The sequence below is a fragment of the Amphibalanus amphitrite genome, unplaced genomic scaffold (assembly GCF_019059575.1).
Source record: "Amphibalanus amphitrite isolate SeventyFive unplaced genomic scaffold, NRLGWU_Aamphi_draft 001770F_arrow, whole genome shotgun sequence".
NCBI classification, from domain to species: Eukaryota; Metazoa; Arthropoda; class Thecostraca; order Balanomorpha; family Balanidae; genus Amphibalanus; species Amphibalanus amphitrite.
The window spans coordinates 1-18,309 of record NW_024883263.1 but is presented as its reverse complement, the minus strand read 5'-3'; the positions used below and the strand labels follow the sequence as shown (position 1 = coordinate 18,309).

Here is an 18,309-nt window from a genome sequence, read left to right as displayed (position 1 = left end):
GAAAATGGAGACTGCACGATGCCGGGTAAGGTCATGAACATGCCACTTTCCTGAACCACTTATTCCTGTCTTTCTCCTGACAGCTCAGGCGAGTAGCGCCGTAAGACTGGACAGAGCAGAAGTCGATGTCCTGGAGCGCAAACCATCTTTTTTTGGACAATTTTAAAAGCCGTCCAAATTTAACGACTGAACAGTGAACAACAAATTTCAAAAGCCGTCCAAATTTAACCACTGAACAGTGAACAACAAATTTCAAAAGCCGTCCAAATTTAACTACTGAACAGTGAACAAGAATCAGTTCTGATCAGGCATTTGGTTTGTTCAAAGAGACATGTTATTTGCATTTTATTTTGACAATAACACGATACAAAATAAAACTAGAGACAATCACAAAGATAGCGAAAGGAAGAGTGCCTATCAAACTACTGTTTTCCACATTGAATAAAAAACAATACTACGATTTTGTGCTAAGCAGACATTGTAATCGGCGAGAAGAATCCATACTTGTGCATTCAGTGAAGCTTCTTACTCAAAACTTAGCCCACAATGACGAACCAGAACCACCAAAACGAGCTAGTGACCCGCTGTCAGTACAACGCGCCACGTATCCTAGAAATCCCCAAACGTTTTGGCCTCAGTATAAGCTCCTACTCGGGTGATAGTTAAAAACCAGACAAGCTAGAATCAAACACTCAGTCGGAGATATCTACAGGAGCTGGCAGTGACAAATGAGTAGCAACTATTAGAACTAAGACAAATAGAGAGCATGAAAAGAGAACATTTTGAGTAGCATCTCCGAAATCGGTCGAGAATCATCAAGCACCTGATGACAGTCGCAATCGACCACGTTCGACTCGTCCCCACAGCACGAAGTATCGAATAGCCCAGACATTTGACGATTCACCCGAGATATGAAAACGGTAGCCCACCACCATCGAGAGTAAATACTGGGACTGTGTGAAGGACGACCCAATTCACACAGCAGTGCAAGGAGCACGAGTCCGAGCCCGATCAATCTAGTCTAAATGTGCGATCGCTCAAACTGCCCTGGTGCGCCCACAGTTCATCGCTCGCCGCAGTACGTCGAACTGCAGCTCGCAGCATCACTGGTCCCACTAGGTAAAACACCCGTCACACTCACACGTTCACACTGGTTCGCCTAGTGTGCCGTCCGCGGCGGCGCACGACCCCTCAGCGCGACTTCTGCTGCTGTACCACGGCCACCCCGCACCGACGGCAGCTAGCAACTCATCCACGCGACTTTCCACTATACGCTATACCGGCTTTCCAGCCACACGTCCCCTCTCGCCCGCCGCATTCCACTACCTTACTGTCTCATTAGCGGACCCCACTGTCTCATCCGTAGGCTTCCTGCCTTATTCACGGGACTCTTGCCTCATCCGCAGGCCTCACTGCCTCAAACCGCGTGGCAGGGAATGCATTCCAGCGATCCATTCATTCCAAGCCTCGGCTAGGCCGACTCACCTCGGCTTGACCAATCCTTATCCCTCCCTTCTCCGCGTGTTTCTGAGAGGCTCAGGCGCCGTGCGATCAGCGGTAGGATCCGTGCCGAGAGGCGGTGCGCGTGCGGACGCCGCCCGAGCGCAGCGGGGTGGCCTGAGCGTCACCGCCTGGGTACAGGTACTGCTCCTGAGAGGAGGTCTCCACAATCTTGGTCCAGTAGTCGGCAGACAGGCCCAGCAGCTTCTCCATCACCTGAGGAGGAGAATGGTAGGGAGTTATAGGGAAGTCATCGATGGATAGGTAGATAGAGGTAGACGCAAAGTGAAACTAGGAGGTTCCATAGCGATTACGTTAGACAGATGACTTTATTGTAGGCGGCATGCAACTTTACACTACACCATCAACGTAATGCTCTAGCACACCGTTCCCAAAGCTCATTGAACCATCATTGACCCGACCCAACAACATCAACGTAAGGACGAGAGGCACGAGACCATAACTGACCGTCTGCTGCTGTCGCGTCTCGGTCAGCAGCGCTCCCGGCTCCAAGTCAGACGACGAGTAGCCCACCAGGGTGGGACCGTACACCTTGGCCAGACTAGAGACAGACATCTTGTTGTCCGGCACCTCAGCCACACTGGCGAAGGGAAGAAAGACAGCATCAGACGAAATCAACAACCCCCGGTGATGTGGACAAACATTGTCAGCAGGTAAAATCTCTGGGCAGCCTCCACATACCGTTGCATGTCCAGAACAGAAACGGACGACCTCATCATGATGGCTTTGGGTTTTCGACACAATGGAATAACAATCTTGCGTCAACGAACGGACTGTTACGAACGGAAACGATTTCTGTCAAACAAGCAGAGAAGACTTAAGGTTGCAAGACTACTCAAGGCTGCACAATTCTCAGCACTTAGCTGTAATTAAAAATAGAAGGCTGCACCCCACGCTCATTCTTGATGAAGCAGCGTGTCCCCCCCCCCCGTGTCTCCCTTATCCATCCTATACTCATCCCTCCGGCCTCCCACCGAACCACTCACCGCTGCAGGTGCAGGATAACGAACGCCAGCGTGTCCCTGTTGGGCTGCGGCAGCTCGGAGATGGCCTGGTACAGGTCGGCCGTGTTATCCGACGTGGCCGCGCGCACAAAGTCCTGCCACAGCGTGTGGGTCACCACCGGCTCCTGCAGCATCCGCAGGAAGTCCTTGATGCAGCCGCAGATGACGTGGATGTCCGCCTGGTCCAGCCGAGGGATGCCCTTGCCGCGCAGGAACCGGGCCTGTTGGCGACGGTACGGGTGGGGTGGGGTCAGAGACGGGATTACAAAGCAAGACAACGCGAGACGGAGCGACGGTGATCCTTAATAAGCTCAAATAATATTTGTTTCTGATGTCTACGGTGAATCAGCATTGGCATTTCTGAAACGCCAAGGCTATCGAACATTATTCGAAGTCAATCGCCAATCTCCAATGGGCACCACAAGAAACCAAACATGAAATATAACAGACCTCTCGCCATCTCATCTTAGCTGCCACGGCACAAACACTGCTGCAGCTCCGCGGAGTTGACCCCCTCCCCTCCCTTTCACCGTCCCTCACCTTCAGCTCCTTGACATCGCGCTCCGCTCCTGGCACTCTGTAGATGCCGACCTCGTTCATGCCCCGCTGCTCCACCTCGTTGATGCAGTGCTGCACCAGTCCGGGCACCATGAGGCCGCGCAGCGGAGTGAAGTCGGCCAGCTGTCCGGCCTGGTGTCCGCGCGAGGTCGGCGTCAGGGCCGACGGCACACACGGTACCGGCACCTGGTCGCGGCACTGAGGGTGGCACACTGCGCGGCACTCGCGGCACCGCAGCGCCGTCTTGCCGAAACGCACACGCTTGCCGCATGGCTGACACGACTCGGGTTTGATGACGGTCTTCTCGTAGAACGTGTGACATGGTCCACCCAGCCCTGCGCGGTTAAACCGGGGAGGGGTTGTCAACCACTCGCTGAGACAGCAGGGAGGTAAACTAGAGAGACATCAGCTGAGGTCTTAGAGAGATGAAAACGAATACCTAACATTTTCATAATGAGGCAATGCTTTCAATATAGGTACTAAGATAAAAACGATAAACGCTGTACAGTGCGAATTGAACGTACAGCATATCATAACCACTAGGTAACCGGTTTCACTGGCGTAATCAATATTCTTCATTAATATTCTTACATGACTATCGCCCCGTAACACCGTACCAGTTTCAGTCGGTGGCTCAGCACCGTCCCTCTACTCACCCTTTCCGGCCGAGTTGAAGTGCCTGAGACCGGGGGAGAACGGAGTCTCGGGCGTGCGGTACGGGTTGCGCTGGGCCGTACCGCCCGGCGTACGTCCCATGTCCCAGGCACTGCCGCCCAGACCGTCTGTGGCGGGGTAGCAAGCGTCAGGCGAGATAGGCGGCAATGATGCTGACGATGATGGTGATTGTGATGAGGATAATGATGATGATGATGTGAATAACTACGTCTGGCAATCGATAGCAAAGAGCGTTGATCATGGTTATGATTCCCTCTTCAAAGGACTTCGCAAACACATTGGATGAAAATGCCCGGCATCGTATTAAAAAGTAGACAGCGACGATTGTTTCTTCAAGATAAAACATAAACATAGCTAGCAAGAGATAAGAGAGTAGAATAAGAAGTGCTAATCCTGATAACGCAGCTATATCTATGAGATTGGTGGCATTAAGACAAACTAAAAGACGAAAAAAGCGGACAAAAGATACACAAAGCCAAGCTCCTCCCAAAGGAGGATAAGCGGTTATAGACAAGTGATTACGTGGGGGGAGGGGGGGGGAGAAACTGCTAGCTGAGCTGCCTACTAATGTAAAAAATTAAACTCCCGTTTCACTGACCGCAGAAGCAGCAAGTAAAGACATTTTGAGCAGCGTCTGCTACGAAACAGAGTAGGCCGGACAGCAAACGACACAGGGAGGTTGAGATAGGGACAGAGTGCGGCGATGGCAAGCGCACATGGCCTACGCGGACAGAGCACTGGTGCGACACGGATGGTTCTGAGTTCTGACACGGCGGGGGACAAAGAACGGTCGTGTACCAGTGAAGGACGGAGACATGTCCGTGTGCAGACGGGCCAGGTTGGAGCGCCACCACGGCTGGGAGATCGCTGGCGGACGGCGGGGACAGGGTGGGGCGGTCAGTCAGGGCGCGGATATCGCACAGTGCGCCACAGAGCTGAGGAGAGTCAGTCTGGCCAGGCGGGGTGACGCTCAGACTGAGGCAAACAGCTAATTCATATTTAATTGGCTTATAAGTTAGCATACAAAAACGTGCAACGGGTTTTCATACCAGTGCGTCACAATTGCATTGTATTATTATAGTCACATTGGACTACTTAAAACAAATAAGATCTCATTCTCCTGCGTCTAATTCTGCGTTTGACCCTGCCTCCCCTCTCAATTCCTAGATTACTCTCTCCTCTCTCTATCCCTAACACTCACTGGAGGGCGTGCGGACCAGGGTCGGGTTGGCCGGGGCCGGCGTGCGCTGCAGGGGCGGCGGCTCGCTGTACGACCGCTCCAGGGACTTGTGCGCGCCGCCGGCGCTGCTGCGGCTGCGGCGCTGCGCCGGCGACGGGGAGCGGGCGCGCAGCTGGCTGGTGGCAGTGACGGCGCCCGACAGCGGTACCGTCACAGTGGTGGTGGCTACCAGCGCCTCGCCGCGCGCCGCAATCGTCGCCGCCTGGTCCGAGCTTGAGCCCGTGTCGGGCGCGGCGGCGGCCGGGGCTGGCGACGGTGACGCCTGCCTGTTGCGGCGCTGGAAGGGGGCGGGGGAGGGAGGTCAGGGAACCGACGGGCGAATAAGCGGGAAAGAAGCGGATAGCCTACATAAGGAGTCCCCGGTGAGAGCCATCGGCAATCGTGTGCCTAATCTTTTACGAAAACAGCGTCAATGCGGCCCTCCTCATGAACATCCAAAAAGCAACACACATGCTGAGACTCGGTCAATAAAATAGCAAAGCAATCCTTCATCTCATGAATTCCTAAAACGACAAATTAGCATTCCAAAGTCCAGTTTACTCTCTGATCTTGGCCAAAATGCCGAAAACGACATTGCTAAAGACGCTCCGAGCTCTCACCTTGGCCTTCCTGGTGCGGCGTCGCGCCCGTGTGGCTCCCGTGCCGTCATCCTCCTCAGTATCAACGTCCGAGGTGCGCTTCTGTCCGCGAGAGCGCTGGATGACGCGTCCGGAGCGCAGGTGCGACACGTCCAGATCTTCCTCGGTGTAATCCAGAGACAGGTCGTCGGCAGACAGCAGCGATCCTGGTGGCAGGGTCGGGAGTTATAGGTAGGCGACGGCAGAGGACGCAGTAGAAACGGTTGAGAGATGACCCTTGGGCAGATACGAAAGTGGGACACTGATACAGTCGCATGTGGGCGTGTAGTCGTCTTGTTGACCGACTTTCTGGTCTGAATCCGTGTTGTTTCATCTTTTCTACAACTATCTAGCAAAAGTACGCTAAAAACAGGATAGGTATGCGAGCTTTGCGTCATAAACGCAATTGTTAAAATGTCAACTATAGATCAAATAATTTCACGTTTACTTCGGATCTCACATGGTTATGCGTTCAGTTCAGCTTGCGCCCCAAACCCCAAGCACCGTCTGCCCGCTCCTCCCGTCGTCAACTAACCGACGCTCTCGCTGATGGTGCCCAGCCGGTTCGAGGAGCGCCGCTCGCGCGGCCGCGCCGCCGCCACCGACTGACTCAGCTGCAGCATCTTCTCGCGCGTCTCATTGTTGACCGCGTGCGGCTCGTTAAACATGAGCTCGCGGATCAGGTTTAGCTGGCGCTCCTGTGTGGAGGGGAGAGGGAGGGGCAGTGGTCAGTGGGGGACAGTACGATAGGTGTATGTGTGTGTGTGGGGGGGGGAGGGGCTGAGAGGGGACTTGGCAGCTTACAAATTCGTGAAAGCTTCGTCAAAACTACTCTAGACATTTCTATCGACAAATAACAATCACTCACGTAAGCCTCACGGTCCTGTTCCACCAGAAAGCGACGTTTCTTCTCATTGTCTAGTAGATTCTTGGCCTGGAATGAGGAGATAATATAGCGATTAGGTACTTAGCAAAAACAGCTGTAAAGCAAATAAACACCAGAGTAAACGAGTAAGTGTACCCGTCACAGGCTCAATGAGGACAATTAGCGCAGCATGCATGCGTTGTCTCTAAAAAAAGAAGCCCGAGTGGAGGCTGGCAGAAACAACGGAGTGAAGCTCCTCAAAGGGGGAAAGGCTTCACGCACATTGCGAACTCTGTTCAACACAATGCGTTCCTCGATCAAATATCTAGTTCAACGCGGATAGATGAGCTTGGACACGGACACTTTATAACGTAACACATGTTCTAAATCTTGCCCCTTACTTATCTCCCACATCATTGCTCCAGCATACCAAATAAAAATACACCTTTATTACCAGAACCAACCGGCTGATTCCCATGTCCACAATTCCGCGACCCGCCAACAACGAAACGCCCGGCGTGACCATCTTCGGACGTTTCGGCAGCACTCATTCACTCCGAGTCTGCCGGCCGTCGGCACGCCTCCAGCCGGATAGCCAGCCGGCCAGCGGCCCGCGCTCACCTGTTTCACGTTATAAACCGGGTAGCCGGCCGGCGGCTCACGCTCACCTGTTTGACGTTGTTCTCCAGCCGTGTGATCTCCGTATTGGCCTGTACCAGCTGGGCGTGCAGGCGCTGACACTCAGCCTCCGAGTTCACCCAGCGAAGCCGAAACGCCTCGATCATGTTGACAAACTCGAGAAACTCTGAGCACGGGATGGAGACGCAAGGTCAGAGGTGAGGGTTGGTCGCTACAAGCGGGCTTTGCAACGTGGGAGGTGTGCGGATGAGTCGGTGCTAAAAGATAAGACGCCAGAAATGAAACTAAAAGATAACTAAAAGCATGCTCTGTAGCTCAGTTGGTAGAGCCTTCGACTCCCGGCAGTGAGATCCCCGGTTCGATTCGCTCCGGCGTTCGATATTTGAGACTCCTGGCAAGGATGGCCTGCGGTTGAAGGGAGCGCCAGCTGAAGTCAGCTGAGTGGGACAGGCAGTGTCCGACTTTGAAGGGCATTTTGAACTTTGGCATCTAAATTCTCCCGTCACCCGGAATTGCGCGAAAGGACGGTAGGCGTCGGGGTATACGCAACAAGACGTGCACAGCGTGGGCTTCGGGTGTATCAATCCGTCCACTCAAACATTCGAGCTAAATTTACAAAAAGAGCTCTCCAAATATCCACCAAGTTAATGCACCACCTATAACCATGCCGAGTTTGTGGCAAGTGTAACAACACATATGGACAGCCATGGAATGAGTGTGCATGATGTGTGCTCCATAATTTGTGTAGATCCCTGGGACATGAATAAGCATTTGTTTAAAACTTGACAGTTGACTACAGCTACAAAATAGCTAGAGCCCTGTCAAGTGGGCTAATGACATTCACTTCACACTCAATCATCCATGCGAATAAGTGGATGTGATCTAGCTCTATTTTCACATAACTTACTTGATTCAGTGCCCTCTGTCATGACCTTTGTGTGCCGACAGAGGTCGTCGAAAGTCGCAACAAGCGACAGTCCGAAACCCGTCATGGTTTCAGCTTTCTTGCTCCTCCTGAAATAAATCATTTAGAGTTGGCATGGTGATAGATCAGGCTCATGTGGATCTCATTAGACATGTGAAGCAATAAAGTTTTTAAATTGACGATTTGGTTACCTACTCCATCACCATTTTGATCCACAGACTGCTAACTCACTTGAATTTTTTGGCTCATCATTTGTGCAATCTACATGTAACGCTAGGCATGAAAAGTCAAGTAATGTCATCAAGTAAAAAAAAAAAAAACGTATCAGGAATTCAGGACTACAGACAATATGCTGATAAAACAGCAACTGAACAAAGGCCAGTTATATCAAACAGAGAAATTGTCAGATATTATCATCTTTGAGTCCAGTCTGCACATTATGGCCACAGGTTAACGAGGCGCACCGGCACAAGTTTGAAGTTCAAAATCCGCAACGCTTCAAAAAGAGCCGGAAAATCCGCACCAAAGCAGCTGAAATTCCGGAAAATCGCACTGAACCCGCCAAAAGTGGCCAGTTAAAAACCACACTGACCTAAATTCAAATTATTGATATGAGCCACAACTCTGCCAGTGCCGTCTCAGTAGTATGGAAACGAAACGAGAAATACGCACTGCAAGACTAGAACAGAAAGCACGTCACGCCAATACAAGAACCCTATCTAGTAACTGTTCCTGGCGATTCTTCCAAGGTGATTATTGTGCCATGTACCATGGTTACCCTAATGGTGTCGACAGTCGACACTGCCATTTGTTTAGCTAAACGGCTTGACGACTTGTGAAGGCCCCAGTTACAAAAATAGACATATGAATGGCAAAAGTGGGCCCATCACATGCATGCATTTTCGGCATTTCTCGTTAGGTCATTAGCTGTATCGAACAACAAATCTGATGGGCAAGTCATTCACAGCAGATCGGGATTTGACTAAGCCGCAGCAAAGTGGTGGTCCTTAAGGCCTGCCATCAGCCATGCGCATCTGGCCCTACTTATATGGCCTAGGCCCTGCGTACCATCGAACGACAACGCCAAACCCTCTTATGAGCCAAGCGCATCTCGTTTACCAAAGCTGCAGTGCAGAATGTAACGAACTCAGCTTGTTTCAACGCAACCTATTGGCTGCGTCGCATGTACGAATAATTGTTTACCGATGAATTGTGAATTGTTGGCATTTGACTGCTTGAAGCGGCCAAGCGGTGACTTTATGGCCCTCCCACGGTGATTTTATGGCCCTCCCATCGGCCGTACAAATATTAAATCCCTCTCATCTCATCGGCCATGCTCATCTCTCTCACTCTACCGCCGGCGCCTCACACTTCACAGGACACAGAGCCAAGCGGTCTGTTTCAGGCGCGGATACAAGGGGGGGGGGGCCATGGGGGCCATGGCCCCCCCCTTGGCCGATTTTTTTCAAAAATAAAATAAAAAGTTAAAAAGCTGAAAAGGGGGCCTCCTGAAAATAAAGTGGCCGAAATCCGATGAGTTTTTTTTAACCTACCCACTTAGTTATTTCTTAGAAGACTAGCTGAGAAGACTTCTTTGTTAGAAGATTGGTAAAGCTTTTCATAACTTGGAGGTCTCTTATACTCACAGAGATGACCACTTTTACAGGGCCTCCTAACCTGCATAGAGGGCCTCCAAGCCTGCACAGATGTCCTAACAAACACAAAATCTCTTAGCCTACACAGAGGCCTCCACTCGCATCCGAACAAAGGGCCTCCTAGCCAACACAGAGGGCCTCCTAACTCACACAGAAGGTCTCCTATCCTGCACAGAGGGACTCCAAGCCTGCACAGATATCCTCTTCGCCAACACAGGACCTCTTAATCTCCACAGAGGGCCTCCACTCGCATCCACACAAAGGGTCTCCAAGTCTGTACTGAGGGCCTGCGCTCGCATCTGCACAGAGGGCCTCCTAGCTATCACAGAGGGCTTCCTAGTTCACATACAAGGCCTCCTAGCAGGGGCGGATCCAGGGGGGCGATAGGGACTATAGCGCCCCCCCGGGCAACTTTCTCATTTTCTTTTTTTTTTTGCAAAAAAAGCATGATAGGGGGCCCCCAAAAATAAAGTGGACGAAATCCAGGCTTAAACTTTTGGGGGTAGGTAGGGCCCCCATCGATGGGGGGCCCCCGATTCGGAATAGCCCCTCCCTTGGCAAAATGCTGGATCCGCCCCTGGTCTGTTTTGTGTTGTAACAGTGCAGAGTGCAAACTTGCGGGCGACCCACGTAATTCAAATTGATTGGACTACCAGCACTGGCAGTCCATTCTGACCACCGCACACTTATTTAGACTCGAGGGCCGAGAGCACACTGAATTGTGTGACGTCGAAGCTCCAATCCAACAATGTTTTTTCAATATTCTTCATCTACCCCATCTGGTCTGTCATGTCAGTCACTAGGCCAATTGCGCACCGTCCACACTTTACCAAATCCGCACTGCACCAGTCCAAATCCGCACCCGCCGAACAAGCCGGCACGGACAAGATCTCGTCGAGACTGTCATACTTAGCAGACTGGCTTCGAATAGCTCAAAACCTTCATGACCTGCATGACATATAACTGCTTACTTACTTACTTACTTACGATGTACGAGAATTTTGAAGGCCCTTAGGCCTGTGGGACTCTGACTTATCGAGCTCCATGACGATATCACTGCCTCAGTCATTGGAGTGGATGGTGTAGAGGAGGTGAGACCAGTGGCGGTCGAGCCTGGACTTGAATTCGTTCAGGGATCGCGCTTCCACCACATAAGCAGGAAGAGCATTCCAGTCATTGACGACCCGGACGCTGTACGCGTTTCGCCTCGATCGGGAAGACGCTCTCGGCTTCAACAGCTTCCAGGGGTGTCCTCTTGTAGTAGAGTCAGCCAACTCAAAGAATGACTCAGGATCGAGGTCAACACCCCCATGAAAAAGTTGGTACGTCATAATCATGTCGCCGCGGCGCCTTCGATAATAGAGTGACGGGAGTTTCAGCGAGCGTAGTCGTTGGTCATATGGTAGGCTCCTAAGTGATGGGATCATCTTCGTTGCTCGTCTCTGGACACGCTCCACCTTTTGCTGGTCAGCGCGATTGAAGGGGCCCCATACGATGTTGCAGTACTCGAGGTGCGGTCGTACCAGGGTCTTATACAGAAGCGGTAGCGTGGTGGCGTCGATGCGTTCGAAGGACTTGTGAATCACCGCGAGCATCTGGGAGGCTCTGGATACCGCTGCAGCGGCTTGTTCACGAAACTTGAGGTCCTGATCGATTTGGACGCCTAGATCACGCTCAACTTCAACCTCAGCAAGCTGGTAGTCTCCAATGGCATATGACTCATATGGAATGCGCTTTCCAACGTGGATAACCTTGCACTTTTGGGAGTTGAAACTGAGGCACCACTTGCTGGACCAGTCGACAGCCGTGGAGATATCCGCCTGGAGCAGAGCCGCATCAGAGGGGTTCTGAACAGGGCGGTAAATCTTCGTGTCGTCCGCGAACATCTGTATCCCGCCTTGCATAAGGCCTGGAAGATCGTTGACGAATAGGACGAACAGAAGGGGTCCCAGGACCGAGCCCTGAGGAACGCCGCTACTGACTGTGGCCCAGTCAGAAGATGAACCGTTCAGGACAACTCGTTGTTTTCTATTGCACAGGAAACTTGTTATCCATCTGAGCAGGTGTCCACCGATCCCATATGCCCTGAGTTTGTGGAGGAGTCTCTGGTGGGGCACAGTGTCGAATGCCTTAGAAAAGTCCAAATAGATAGCGTCCACTGTCTCGCCCCTCTCGATCGCCCTGCTCCAGTCCTCTAGAGTAGCTAGCAGCTGAGTTGCGCACGATCTTTTTGGACGGAAACCATGCTGAGCGTTGTGGAGCTGGCCAGTAGAGACCATATGGTTCATAATGAGGTCCCGAATGATGGACTCCAGTATTTTGCATGGAACAGCAGTCAAACTGACGGGCCTGTAATTTGTCGGCAGCTGTTTGTTCCCCTTCTTGTATATCGGGACAACTTCGCCCAGCTTCCATTCGGATGGAACCTCACCTGACGCTAAGGACATGTTGAACAGCCGTGCCAGAGAAGGGGCAATAGACTCGGCAGTCTCAGAGAGGATTCGTGGGTGGATGCCGTCGGGGCCCGGGGAGCTGGCAGGCTTGAGACCCTGAAGCTTGTTGATGACTGCCTCTGGGGTGATACTTACAGGCTCGAGTTCGGGACCAGAGTACCTCGCATGGAATGGAGGCATAGTGGAGTCTTCGACAGAGAAAACGCTGGAAAAGTACTGGTTAAGAACAGCTGCTTTGTCCCTGTCTTCAGTGGCGAGGGAGCCGTCCGCATGCAGCAGGTGCTCAACCTTGGACCTGGTCTTGGTTCGAGAGTGGACGTATCTCCAAAAGTGCTTGGGGTTCATTTTTATGTCACGCGCCAGTCTGGTTTCAAAGTCAAATCTCAAGTTTCTGGTCATCCGTCTGAGGTCGTTTCTGACTCGAACAAAACGGGCATGATCTATGGGGTCTTTGGTGTGCAGATATTGAAGCCACAAAGATCTTTTCTTCTTCTTCAGCTTGAGTGCCTCTTTGGTCATGTAAATGTTTTTCTTCACTATTCTCCGTGAGACACGAGGGACACACTTGCTGATGAGGTTCATGAGCAGACTCTTCCAGTGGTTGTACTGCTCCTCAAGAGGCTTGTCCTGTCCAATGTCCCAGTTGGCATTTCTAATCTGGTGATTCAGAAGACTGAAGTCGATTTGGTGGAGGTTAAGACGATTTGATCCTGACACGATTCTAACAGCATAGCATTCAAGATCGAATGAGATCATGGCATGGTCACTGCGGCCAAGGCCGTGGTGGTACGTGACATTTTGAACCATCCCTTCTTCGTTTGAAAAGATCAGATCAAGAGTGCTAGGCACCTCGCCAATTCTAAAGCGGGTGGGTTCTGAGACGTGCTGATGAAGAAAACAGTCCTGAATAACTTCAACAAAAGCATGAGAGATGTGGTTGGGTGGTGCTGATGAGATACCCATTTCCCAGTTGATTTGAGGCAGGTTGAAATCGCCAGCAAGCAGTATGTGAGAGTAGTTCAGTGATGTCACATGGTGGATGAGGTGATCAAGCATTTGCACAGAAGCTGTTGCATCACCTGAGGGACTGCGGTACAAGCAGCCAATGAGCAACTTGTCTGGTGCGGACAGAGCCAGGTCAATCCACAACTGCTCGCTGAAGGGGATATGACCAAAATTTATCTCAGTTGCCTGAAGGCTTTTGTGGACATATATACATATCCCTCTCATGCCGCTGCTGCCCAGGCTGCTGTCTTGAGGGTTGAAGTTGCAGTACATAGAGTAATCACTGAGTGCCAAAAGTGCTTCAGGGATTGGTTTTGATTGTGCCTTAGGTATGACCTCTGTCAACAGAATCAGATCCGGGCTCTTGTCAGCAATGAACATACTTAGGTCATCTCTCTTGTTGAGAAATTGATCAGAGTTTGTGTATAAAACCTTCAAGCTTTGGCGGACTTTCCTTTTCTTTTGTCCATCTTGAGATAGTCACTTTTCATCTGTAGTTGTACCTACCCCGGCTCCAGGGGAGTGCGGGCGGTTCTGATTTCCTGGTTGGTTGGCTGATGCAGACTGGGCTGCGGCTCCTGGGTCTCTTGGTCTCAGGGCAGGAGCAGGGTCATCGTGCCTAGAGGGAAGCTGGATGATTTTGCCTCTTCGGATAGCTACGTTGTTCTCACCAGCCTCTCGCCGTCGGAACAGCTCCTCACGAAGGCGCTTCCCTTCCTCCCTCTCTCTCCAAGTAAGGTCAGGGGTGATGTAGATGTTACTAAATGCAGATTGCCTCAGTTGGCGTGCCAGCTTGAGAATATCTACCTTGGCCTCCAGACTATCTAGGCTGACAATGAGAAGCCGGGGTTTGCTTTCAGACCTCTTTCCGACCCTGAATGCCTTTGTGACTTGGACATTGATCCTGAGTCCTGCTTTGATCATTTCCTGGAACTTCAGAATGTCCTGTCTGGCTACTTCACTGTGGTTCTCACCTTGGCTCTCATCCAGGTTATGCACAACTACATTCATTTTCCTCTTTTCCTTGTCAAGGAAATTGTCAAAGACACCGGATATTTCTTCTGCGGTGTTGACCCCCTGTTTGGGAAAAGACTGCTGGGGCAGGGCCTCTATCTTGGCTGTGACTTCCTTGATCATGTCATTGCAGGTGCCTTTGACTGCCTGGGCATATGAGACCTTTTGGTGCTCAACTGCTTGTTTGACCTGATCAAATTGTTTTGACTGGCCACTGACAACTTTGACTTGCTCAGACAGGGCCTGCTGAATTTTTTCCAGTTTAACATTCATCGCACTATCCAGTTGGATGATCTTTGTGTCTAGATCCGCAAGCTGTCTAGAAAACTGCTCGTCCTTATGTTTGTGGTTTGAACGGGATGCTTTGCATGTTGAGCAGATCCAGGACAAGATTTTGTGTCTTTGCAGTGCAGTGTAGGCACCCTTTGAAATAGATTGACACTCAGAGTGATACCATCGGAAGCATGTGTCACATCTTACGCCGAGCTCCCCTTCTTTGACCTGCGCATCACAAACCATTTTACCTGGGCCTCCTTTGCAGATGATGTCTTCGTCTTCACTACCCGAGTTGCTGTTTGACCTGGAGCGAGACCCCCACAGTTTGTACACATCGCTATCCAATCGTTTGATATTCCTCCCTGCTTGGTCCCCTGAACTCACCGATTTGTCTCCAGCTTCGCTTACTGTATCACAACCACTCTCGTCCACAGCTTTTCCAACATCTAGGGCAGTTTTGTCGATTTTGTCCAGAAATTCCATAGAAGACGTTGCAGCAGAGCTGGTGGTGTTCAAATCATCAACAGTGGGTGGCGCGGGTGAGGTGTTGGGCGCAGCCGACGCCGCCGACGCCAGCGACCCTGCGTGGATGTTTTTGCCTCTTCTCTTTGGAAGAGGTGTGTGTTGCAGTGCCATCAAGGCAACTTATAGTCACCAAGAAAATAATTTTTTATGAGAACGAAGTACGTACTGGATCAAAAACGGACAAGAAAAGGTTGCACAGCGGTGGCGCCCTCTTGCGGTGAGGAGGGTAAGGCTGGGTAAGGCAGGAGCTCGATAAGCACGACCGTCCCCGACAAGCGCCGAAAGAGAAAAACTGCTGCTGGTGATGTAAAAATATTTATTATTAGGCTCAAGACCTATCTGCTAGTGCCTAAGAAAACAGCCAGCAATTTGTTAATAATACTGAAAATCGCCTCAGTTCTTTGCAAGATCAGTGAATAGCCCACCCAAAGTACCTCACCTACTTTGCTCACCAAAGAAGCAAATATTTTGCATGGAACCGCGAAAGCTGAAATAACAGAATGTAAAATATATCAGCACAAAACTTCAGTGAAGCCAAGTTTACATTTACCTAACCGAAGGGTGGGTTCATTACAATTCATCTCTTCCTTTTCCCTCAGTTTCTAAGAATACGCAGAATAAAGCGATTATATTTTTAAGTGCCTCAATTTCGGTGCCAAAATAACCCAGCTGCAACAAAAGTTACCTTTGAATCCCTAATAACTATGTAACGGAAGTTAGCAGGGATTCAGCAGGGGTTCAGCAGGGATTCAGCAGGGATCGACGGCCCCTACGATTTCGCTGAAATTTGGTGGAGAGGTGCAGAATGGTGTCCTCTATCGAAAATCCTAGTGCCAAAATGCGGGGAATCCATCAGGGGGGCCACAAATCCCAAAAAACAGTATGCCCTCAGGGCACAATCGACGAACTTTGAAAACCCTACTTCTAGCCGTCAAAACAGCTAAAAATGCACGTCATTCGAAAGAGGACAAAATTTTACGTGCAACGGTACCAAATTTAGGGGGCTAGCGCCCCCCTGAACCGAACAAAACAGCTTCAAATATATGGGCCCGGGAGTATGCCCTCGGGGCATAAATAAACGTTTGCAACAATTTCAGGCCTATAACATCGACAAAATCCAGCAATATGCACATCATTGGAAAGAGCGTAATTTCCCAAACAAAAAACCCAAGTAACATTTTTCGATGGGGCCCACCTGGGGCCCACGGGACCCAATTGAAATTTGGGGCCCAATGGGGCGGCCCCTACGATTTTCTTCAAAATTTGCGCAGACACTCTCCTGGGCCCCCTCTTCAATCTGGCTGAAGAAACCTACCGGGGAATCCAAAGGAAGGGGCCCAAAGAGGGCCCCAAAGAGGCCCTTTCTAAGTATTGCCCCTAATTTCGCGACCAACCCCGGCAATATGCACATCATTGGAAAGAGCGTAATTTCCCAAACAAAAAACCCAAGTAACATTTTTCGATGGGGCCCACCTGGGGCCCACGGGACCCAATTGAAATTTGGGGCCCAATGGGGCGGCCCCTACGATTTTCTTCAAAATTTGCACAGACACTCTCCTGGGCCCCCTCTTTAATCTGGCTGAAGAAACCTACCGGGGAATCCAAAGGAAGGGGCCCAAAGAGGGCCCCAAAGAGGCCCTTTCTAAGTATTGCCCCTAATTTCGCGACCAACCCCGGCAATATGCACATCATTGGAAAGAGCGTAATTTCCCAAACAAAAAACCCAAGTAACATTTTTCGATGGGGCCCACCTGGGGCCCACGGGACCCAATTGAAATTTGGGGCCCAATGGGGCGGCCCCTACGATTTTCTTCAAAATTTGCACAGACACTCTCCTGGGCCCCCTCTTCAATCTGGCTGAAGAAAACTACCGGGGAATCCAAAGGAAGGGGCCCAAAGAGGGCCCCAAAGAGGCCCTTTCTAAGTATTGCCTCTAATTTCGCGACCAACCCCGGCAATATGCACATCATTGGAAAGAGCGTAATTTCCCAAACAAAAAACCCAAGTAACATTTTTCGATGGGGCCCACCTGGGGCCCACGGGACCCAATTGAAATTTGGGGCCCAATGGGGCGGCCCCTACGATTTTCTTCAAAATTTGCACAGACACTCTCCTGGGCCCCCTCTTCAATCTGGCTGAAGAAACCTACCGGGGAATCCAAAGGGAGTGGCCCAAAGAGGGCCCCAAAGAGGCCCTTTCTAAGTATTGCCCCTAATTTCGCGACCAACCCCGGCAATATGCACATCATTGGAAAGAGCGTAATTTCCCAAACAAAAAACCTAAGTAACATTTTTCGATGGGGCCCACCTGGGGCCCACGGGACCCAATTGAAATTTGGGGCCCAATGGGGCGGCCCCTACGATTTTCTTCAAAATTTGCACAGACACTCTCCTGGGCCCCCTCTTCAATCTGGCTGAAGAAACCTACCGGGGAATCCAAAGGAAGGGGCCCAAAGAGGGCCCCAAAGAGGCCCTTTCTAAGTATTGCCCCTAATTTCGCGACCAACCCCAGCAATATGCACATCATTGGAAAGAGCGTAATTTCCCAAACAAAAAACCCAAGTAACATTTTTCGATGGGGCCCACCTGGGGCCCACGGGACCCAATTGAAATTTGGGGCCCAATGGGGCGGCCCCTACGATTTTCTTCAAAATTTGCACAGACACTCTCCTGGGCCCCCTCTTCAATCTGGCTGAAGAAACCTACCGGGGAATCCAAAGGAAGGGGCCCAAAGAGGGCCCCAAAGAGGCCCTTTCTAAGTATTGCCCCTAATTTCGCGACCAACCCCGGCAATATGCACATCATTGGAAAGAGCGTAATTTCCCAAACAAAAAACCCAAGTAACATTTTTCGATGGGGCCCACCTGGGGCCCACGGGACCCAATTGAAATTTGGGGCCCAATGGGGCGGCCCCTACGATTTTCTTCAAAATTTGCGCAGACACTCTCCTGGGCCCCCTCTTCAATCTGGCTGAAGAAACCTACCGGGGAATCCAAAGGAAGGGGCCCAAAGAGGGCCCCAAAGAGGCCCTTTCTAAGTATTGCCCCTAATTTCGCGACCAACCCCGGCAATATGCACATCATTGGAAAGAGCGTAATTTCCCAAACAAAAAACCCAAGTAACATTTTTCGATGGGGCCCACCTGGGGCCCACGGGACCCAATTGAAATTTGGGGCCCAATGGGGCGGCCCCTACGATTTTCTTCAAAATTTGCAGCAGACACTCTCCTGGGCCCCCTCTTCAATCTGGCTGAAGAAACCTACCGGGGAATCCAAAGGAAGGGGCCCAAAGAGGGCCCCAAAGAGGCCCTTTCTAAGTATTGCCCCTAATTTCGCGAC

General features: G+C 51.1%; 1 protein-coding gene across 12 annotated transcripts; it reads right to left on the bottom strand.

Annotated features, from left to right (window-relative positions):
- Positions 1-332: 332 nt before the first annotated feature.
- LOC122375078 (rac GTPase-activating protein 1-like) lies at positions 333-15,811 on the bottom strand. Of its 12 annotated transcripts, none has more exons than XM_043354239.1 (13): positions 15,658-15,811; positions 8,027-8,133; positions 7,149-7,285; positions 6,484-6,549; positions 6,151-6,313; positions 5,598-5,782; positions 4,960-5,275; positions 4,557-4,625; positions 3,740-3,865; positions 3,066-3,418; positions 2,508-2,746; positions 1,969-2,101; positions 333-1,716 (listed from the first exon to the last, which is right to left on the bottom strand). In XM_043354239.1, exons 2-13 carry the CDS (start codon positions 8,109-8,111, stop codon positions 1,552-1,554), a joined length of 2,037 nt encoding a protein of 678 aa, XP_043210174.1. In that variant the 5' UTR covers positions 8,112-8,133; positions 15,658-15,811; the 3' UTR covers positions 333-1,551. The 12 variants fall into 12 exon arrangements, with proteins under 12 accessions (XP_043210174.1, XP_043210170.1, XP_043210173.1 ...); XM_043354235.1 differs by having other exon boundaries at positions 15,523-15,668; XM_043354238.1 differs by lacking the exon at positions 15,658-15,811 and adding an exon at positions 15,615-15,656.
- Positions 15,812-18,309: the final 2,498 nt, after the last annotated feature.

Coding starts and splice junctions, on each gene's coding strand:
- LOC122375078 (XM_043354240.1), bottom strand. CDS start 15,446: ATGCAAAATATTTGCTTCTTTGGTGAGCAAAGTAG. Junction 6,314..6,483: donor AACAGGACCGTGAGGCTTAC/GTGAGTGATTGT, acceptor CCCTCCACACAG/GAGCGCCAGCTAAACCTGAT. Junction 3,419..3,739: donor CTTCAACTCGGCCGGAAAGG/GTGAGTAGAGGG, acceptor TTAACCGCGCAG/GGCTGGGTGGACCATGTCAC.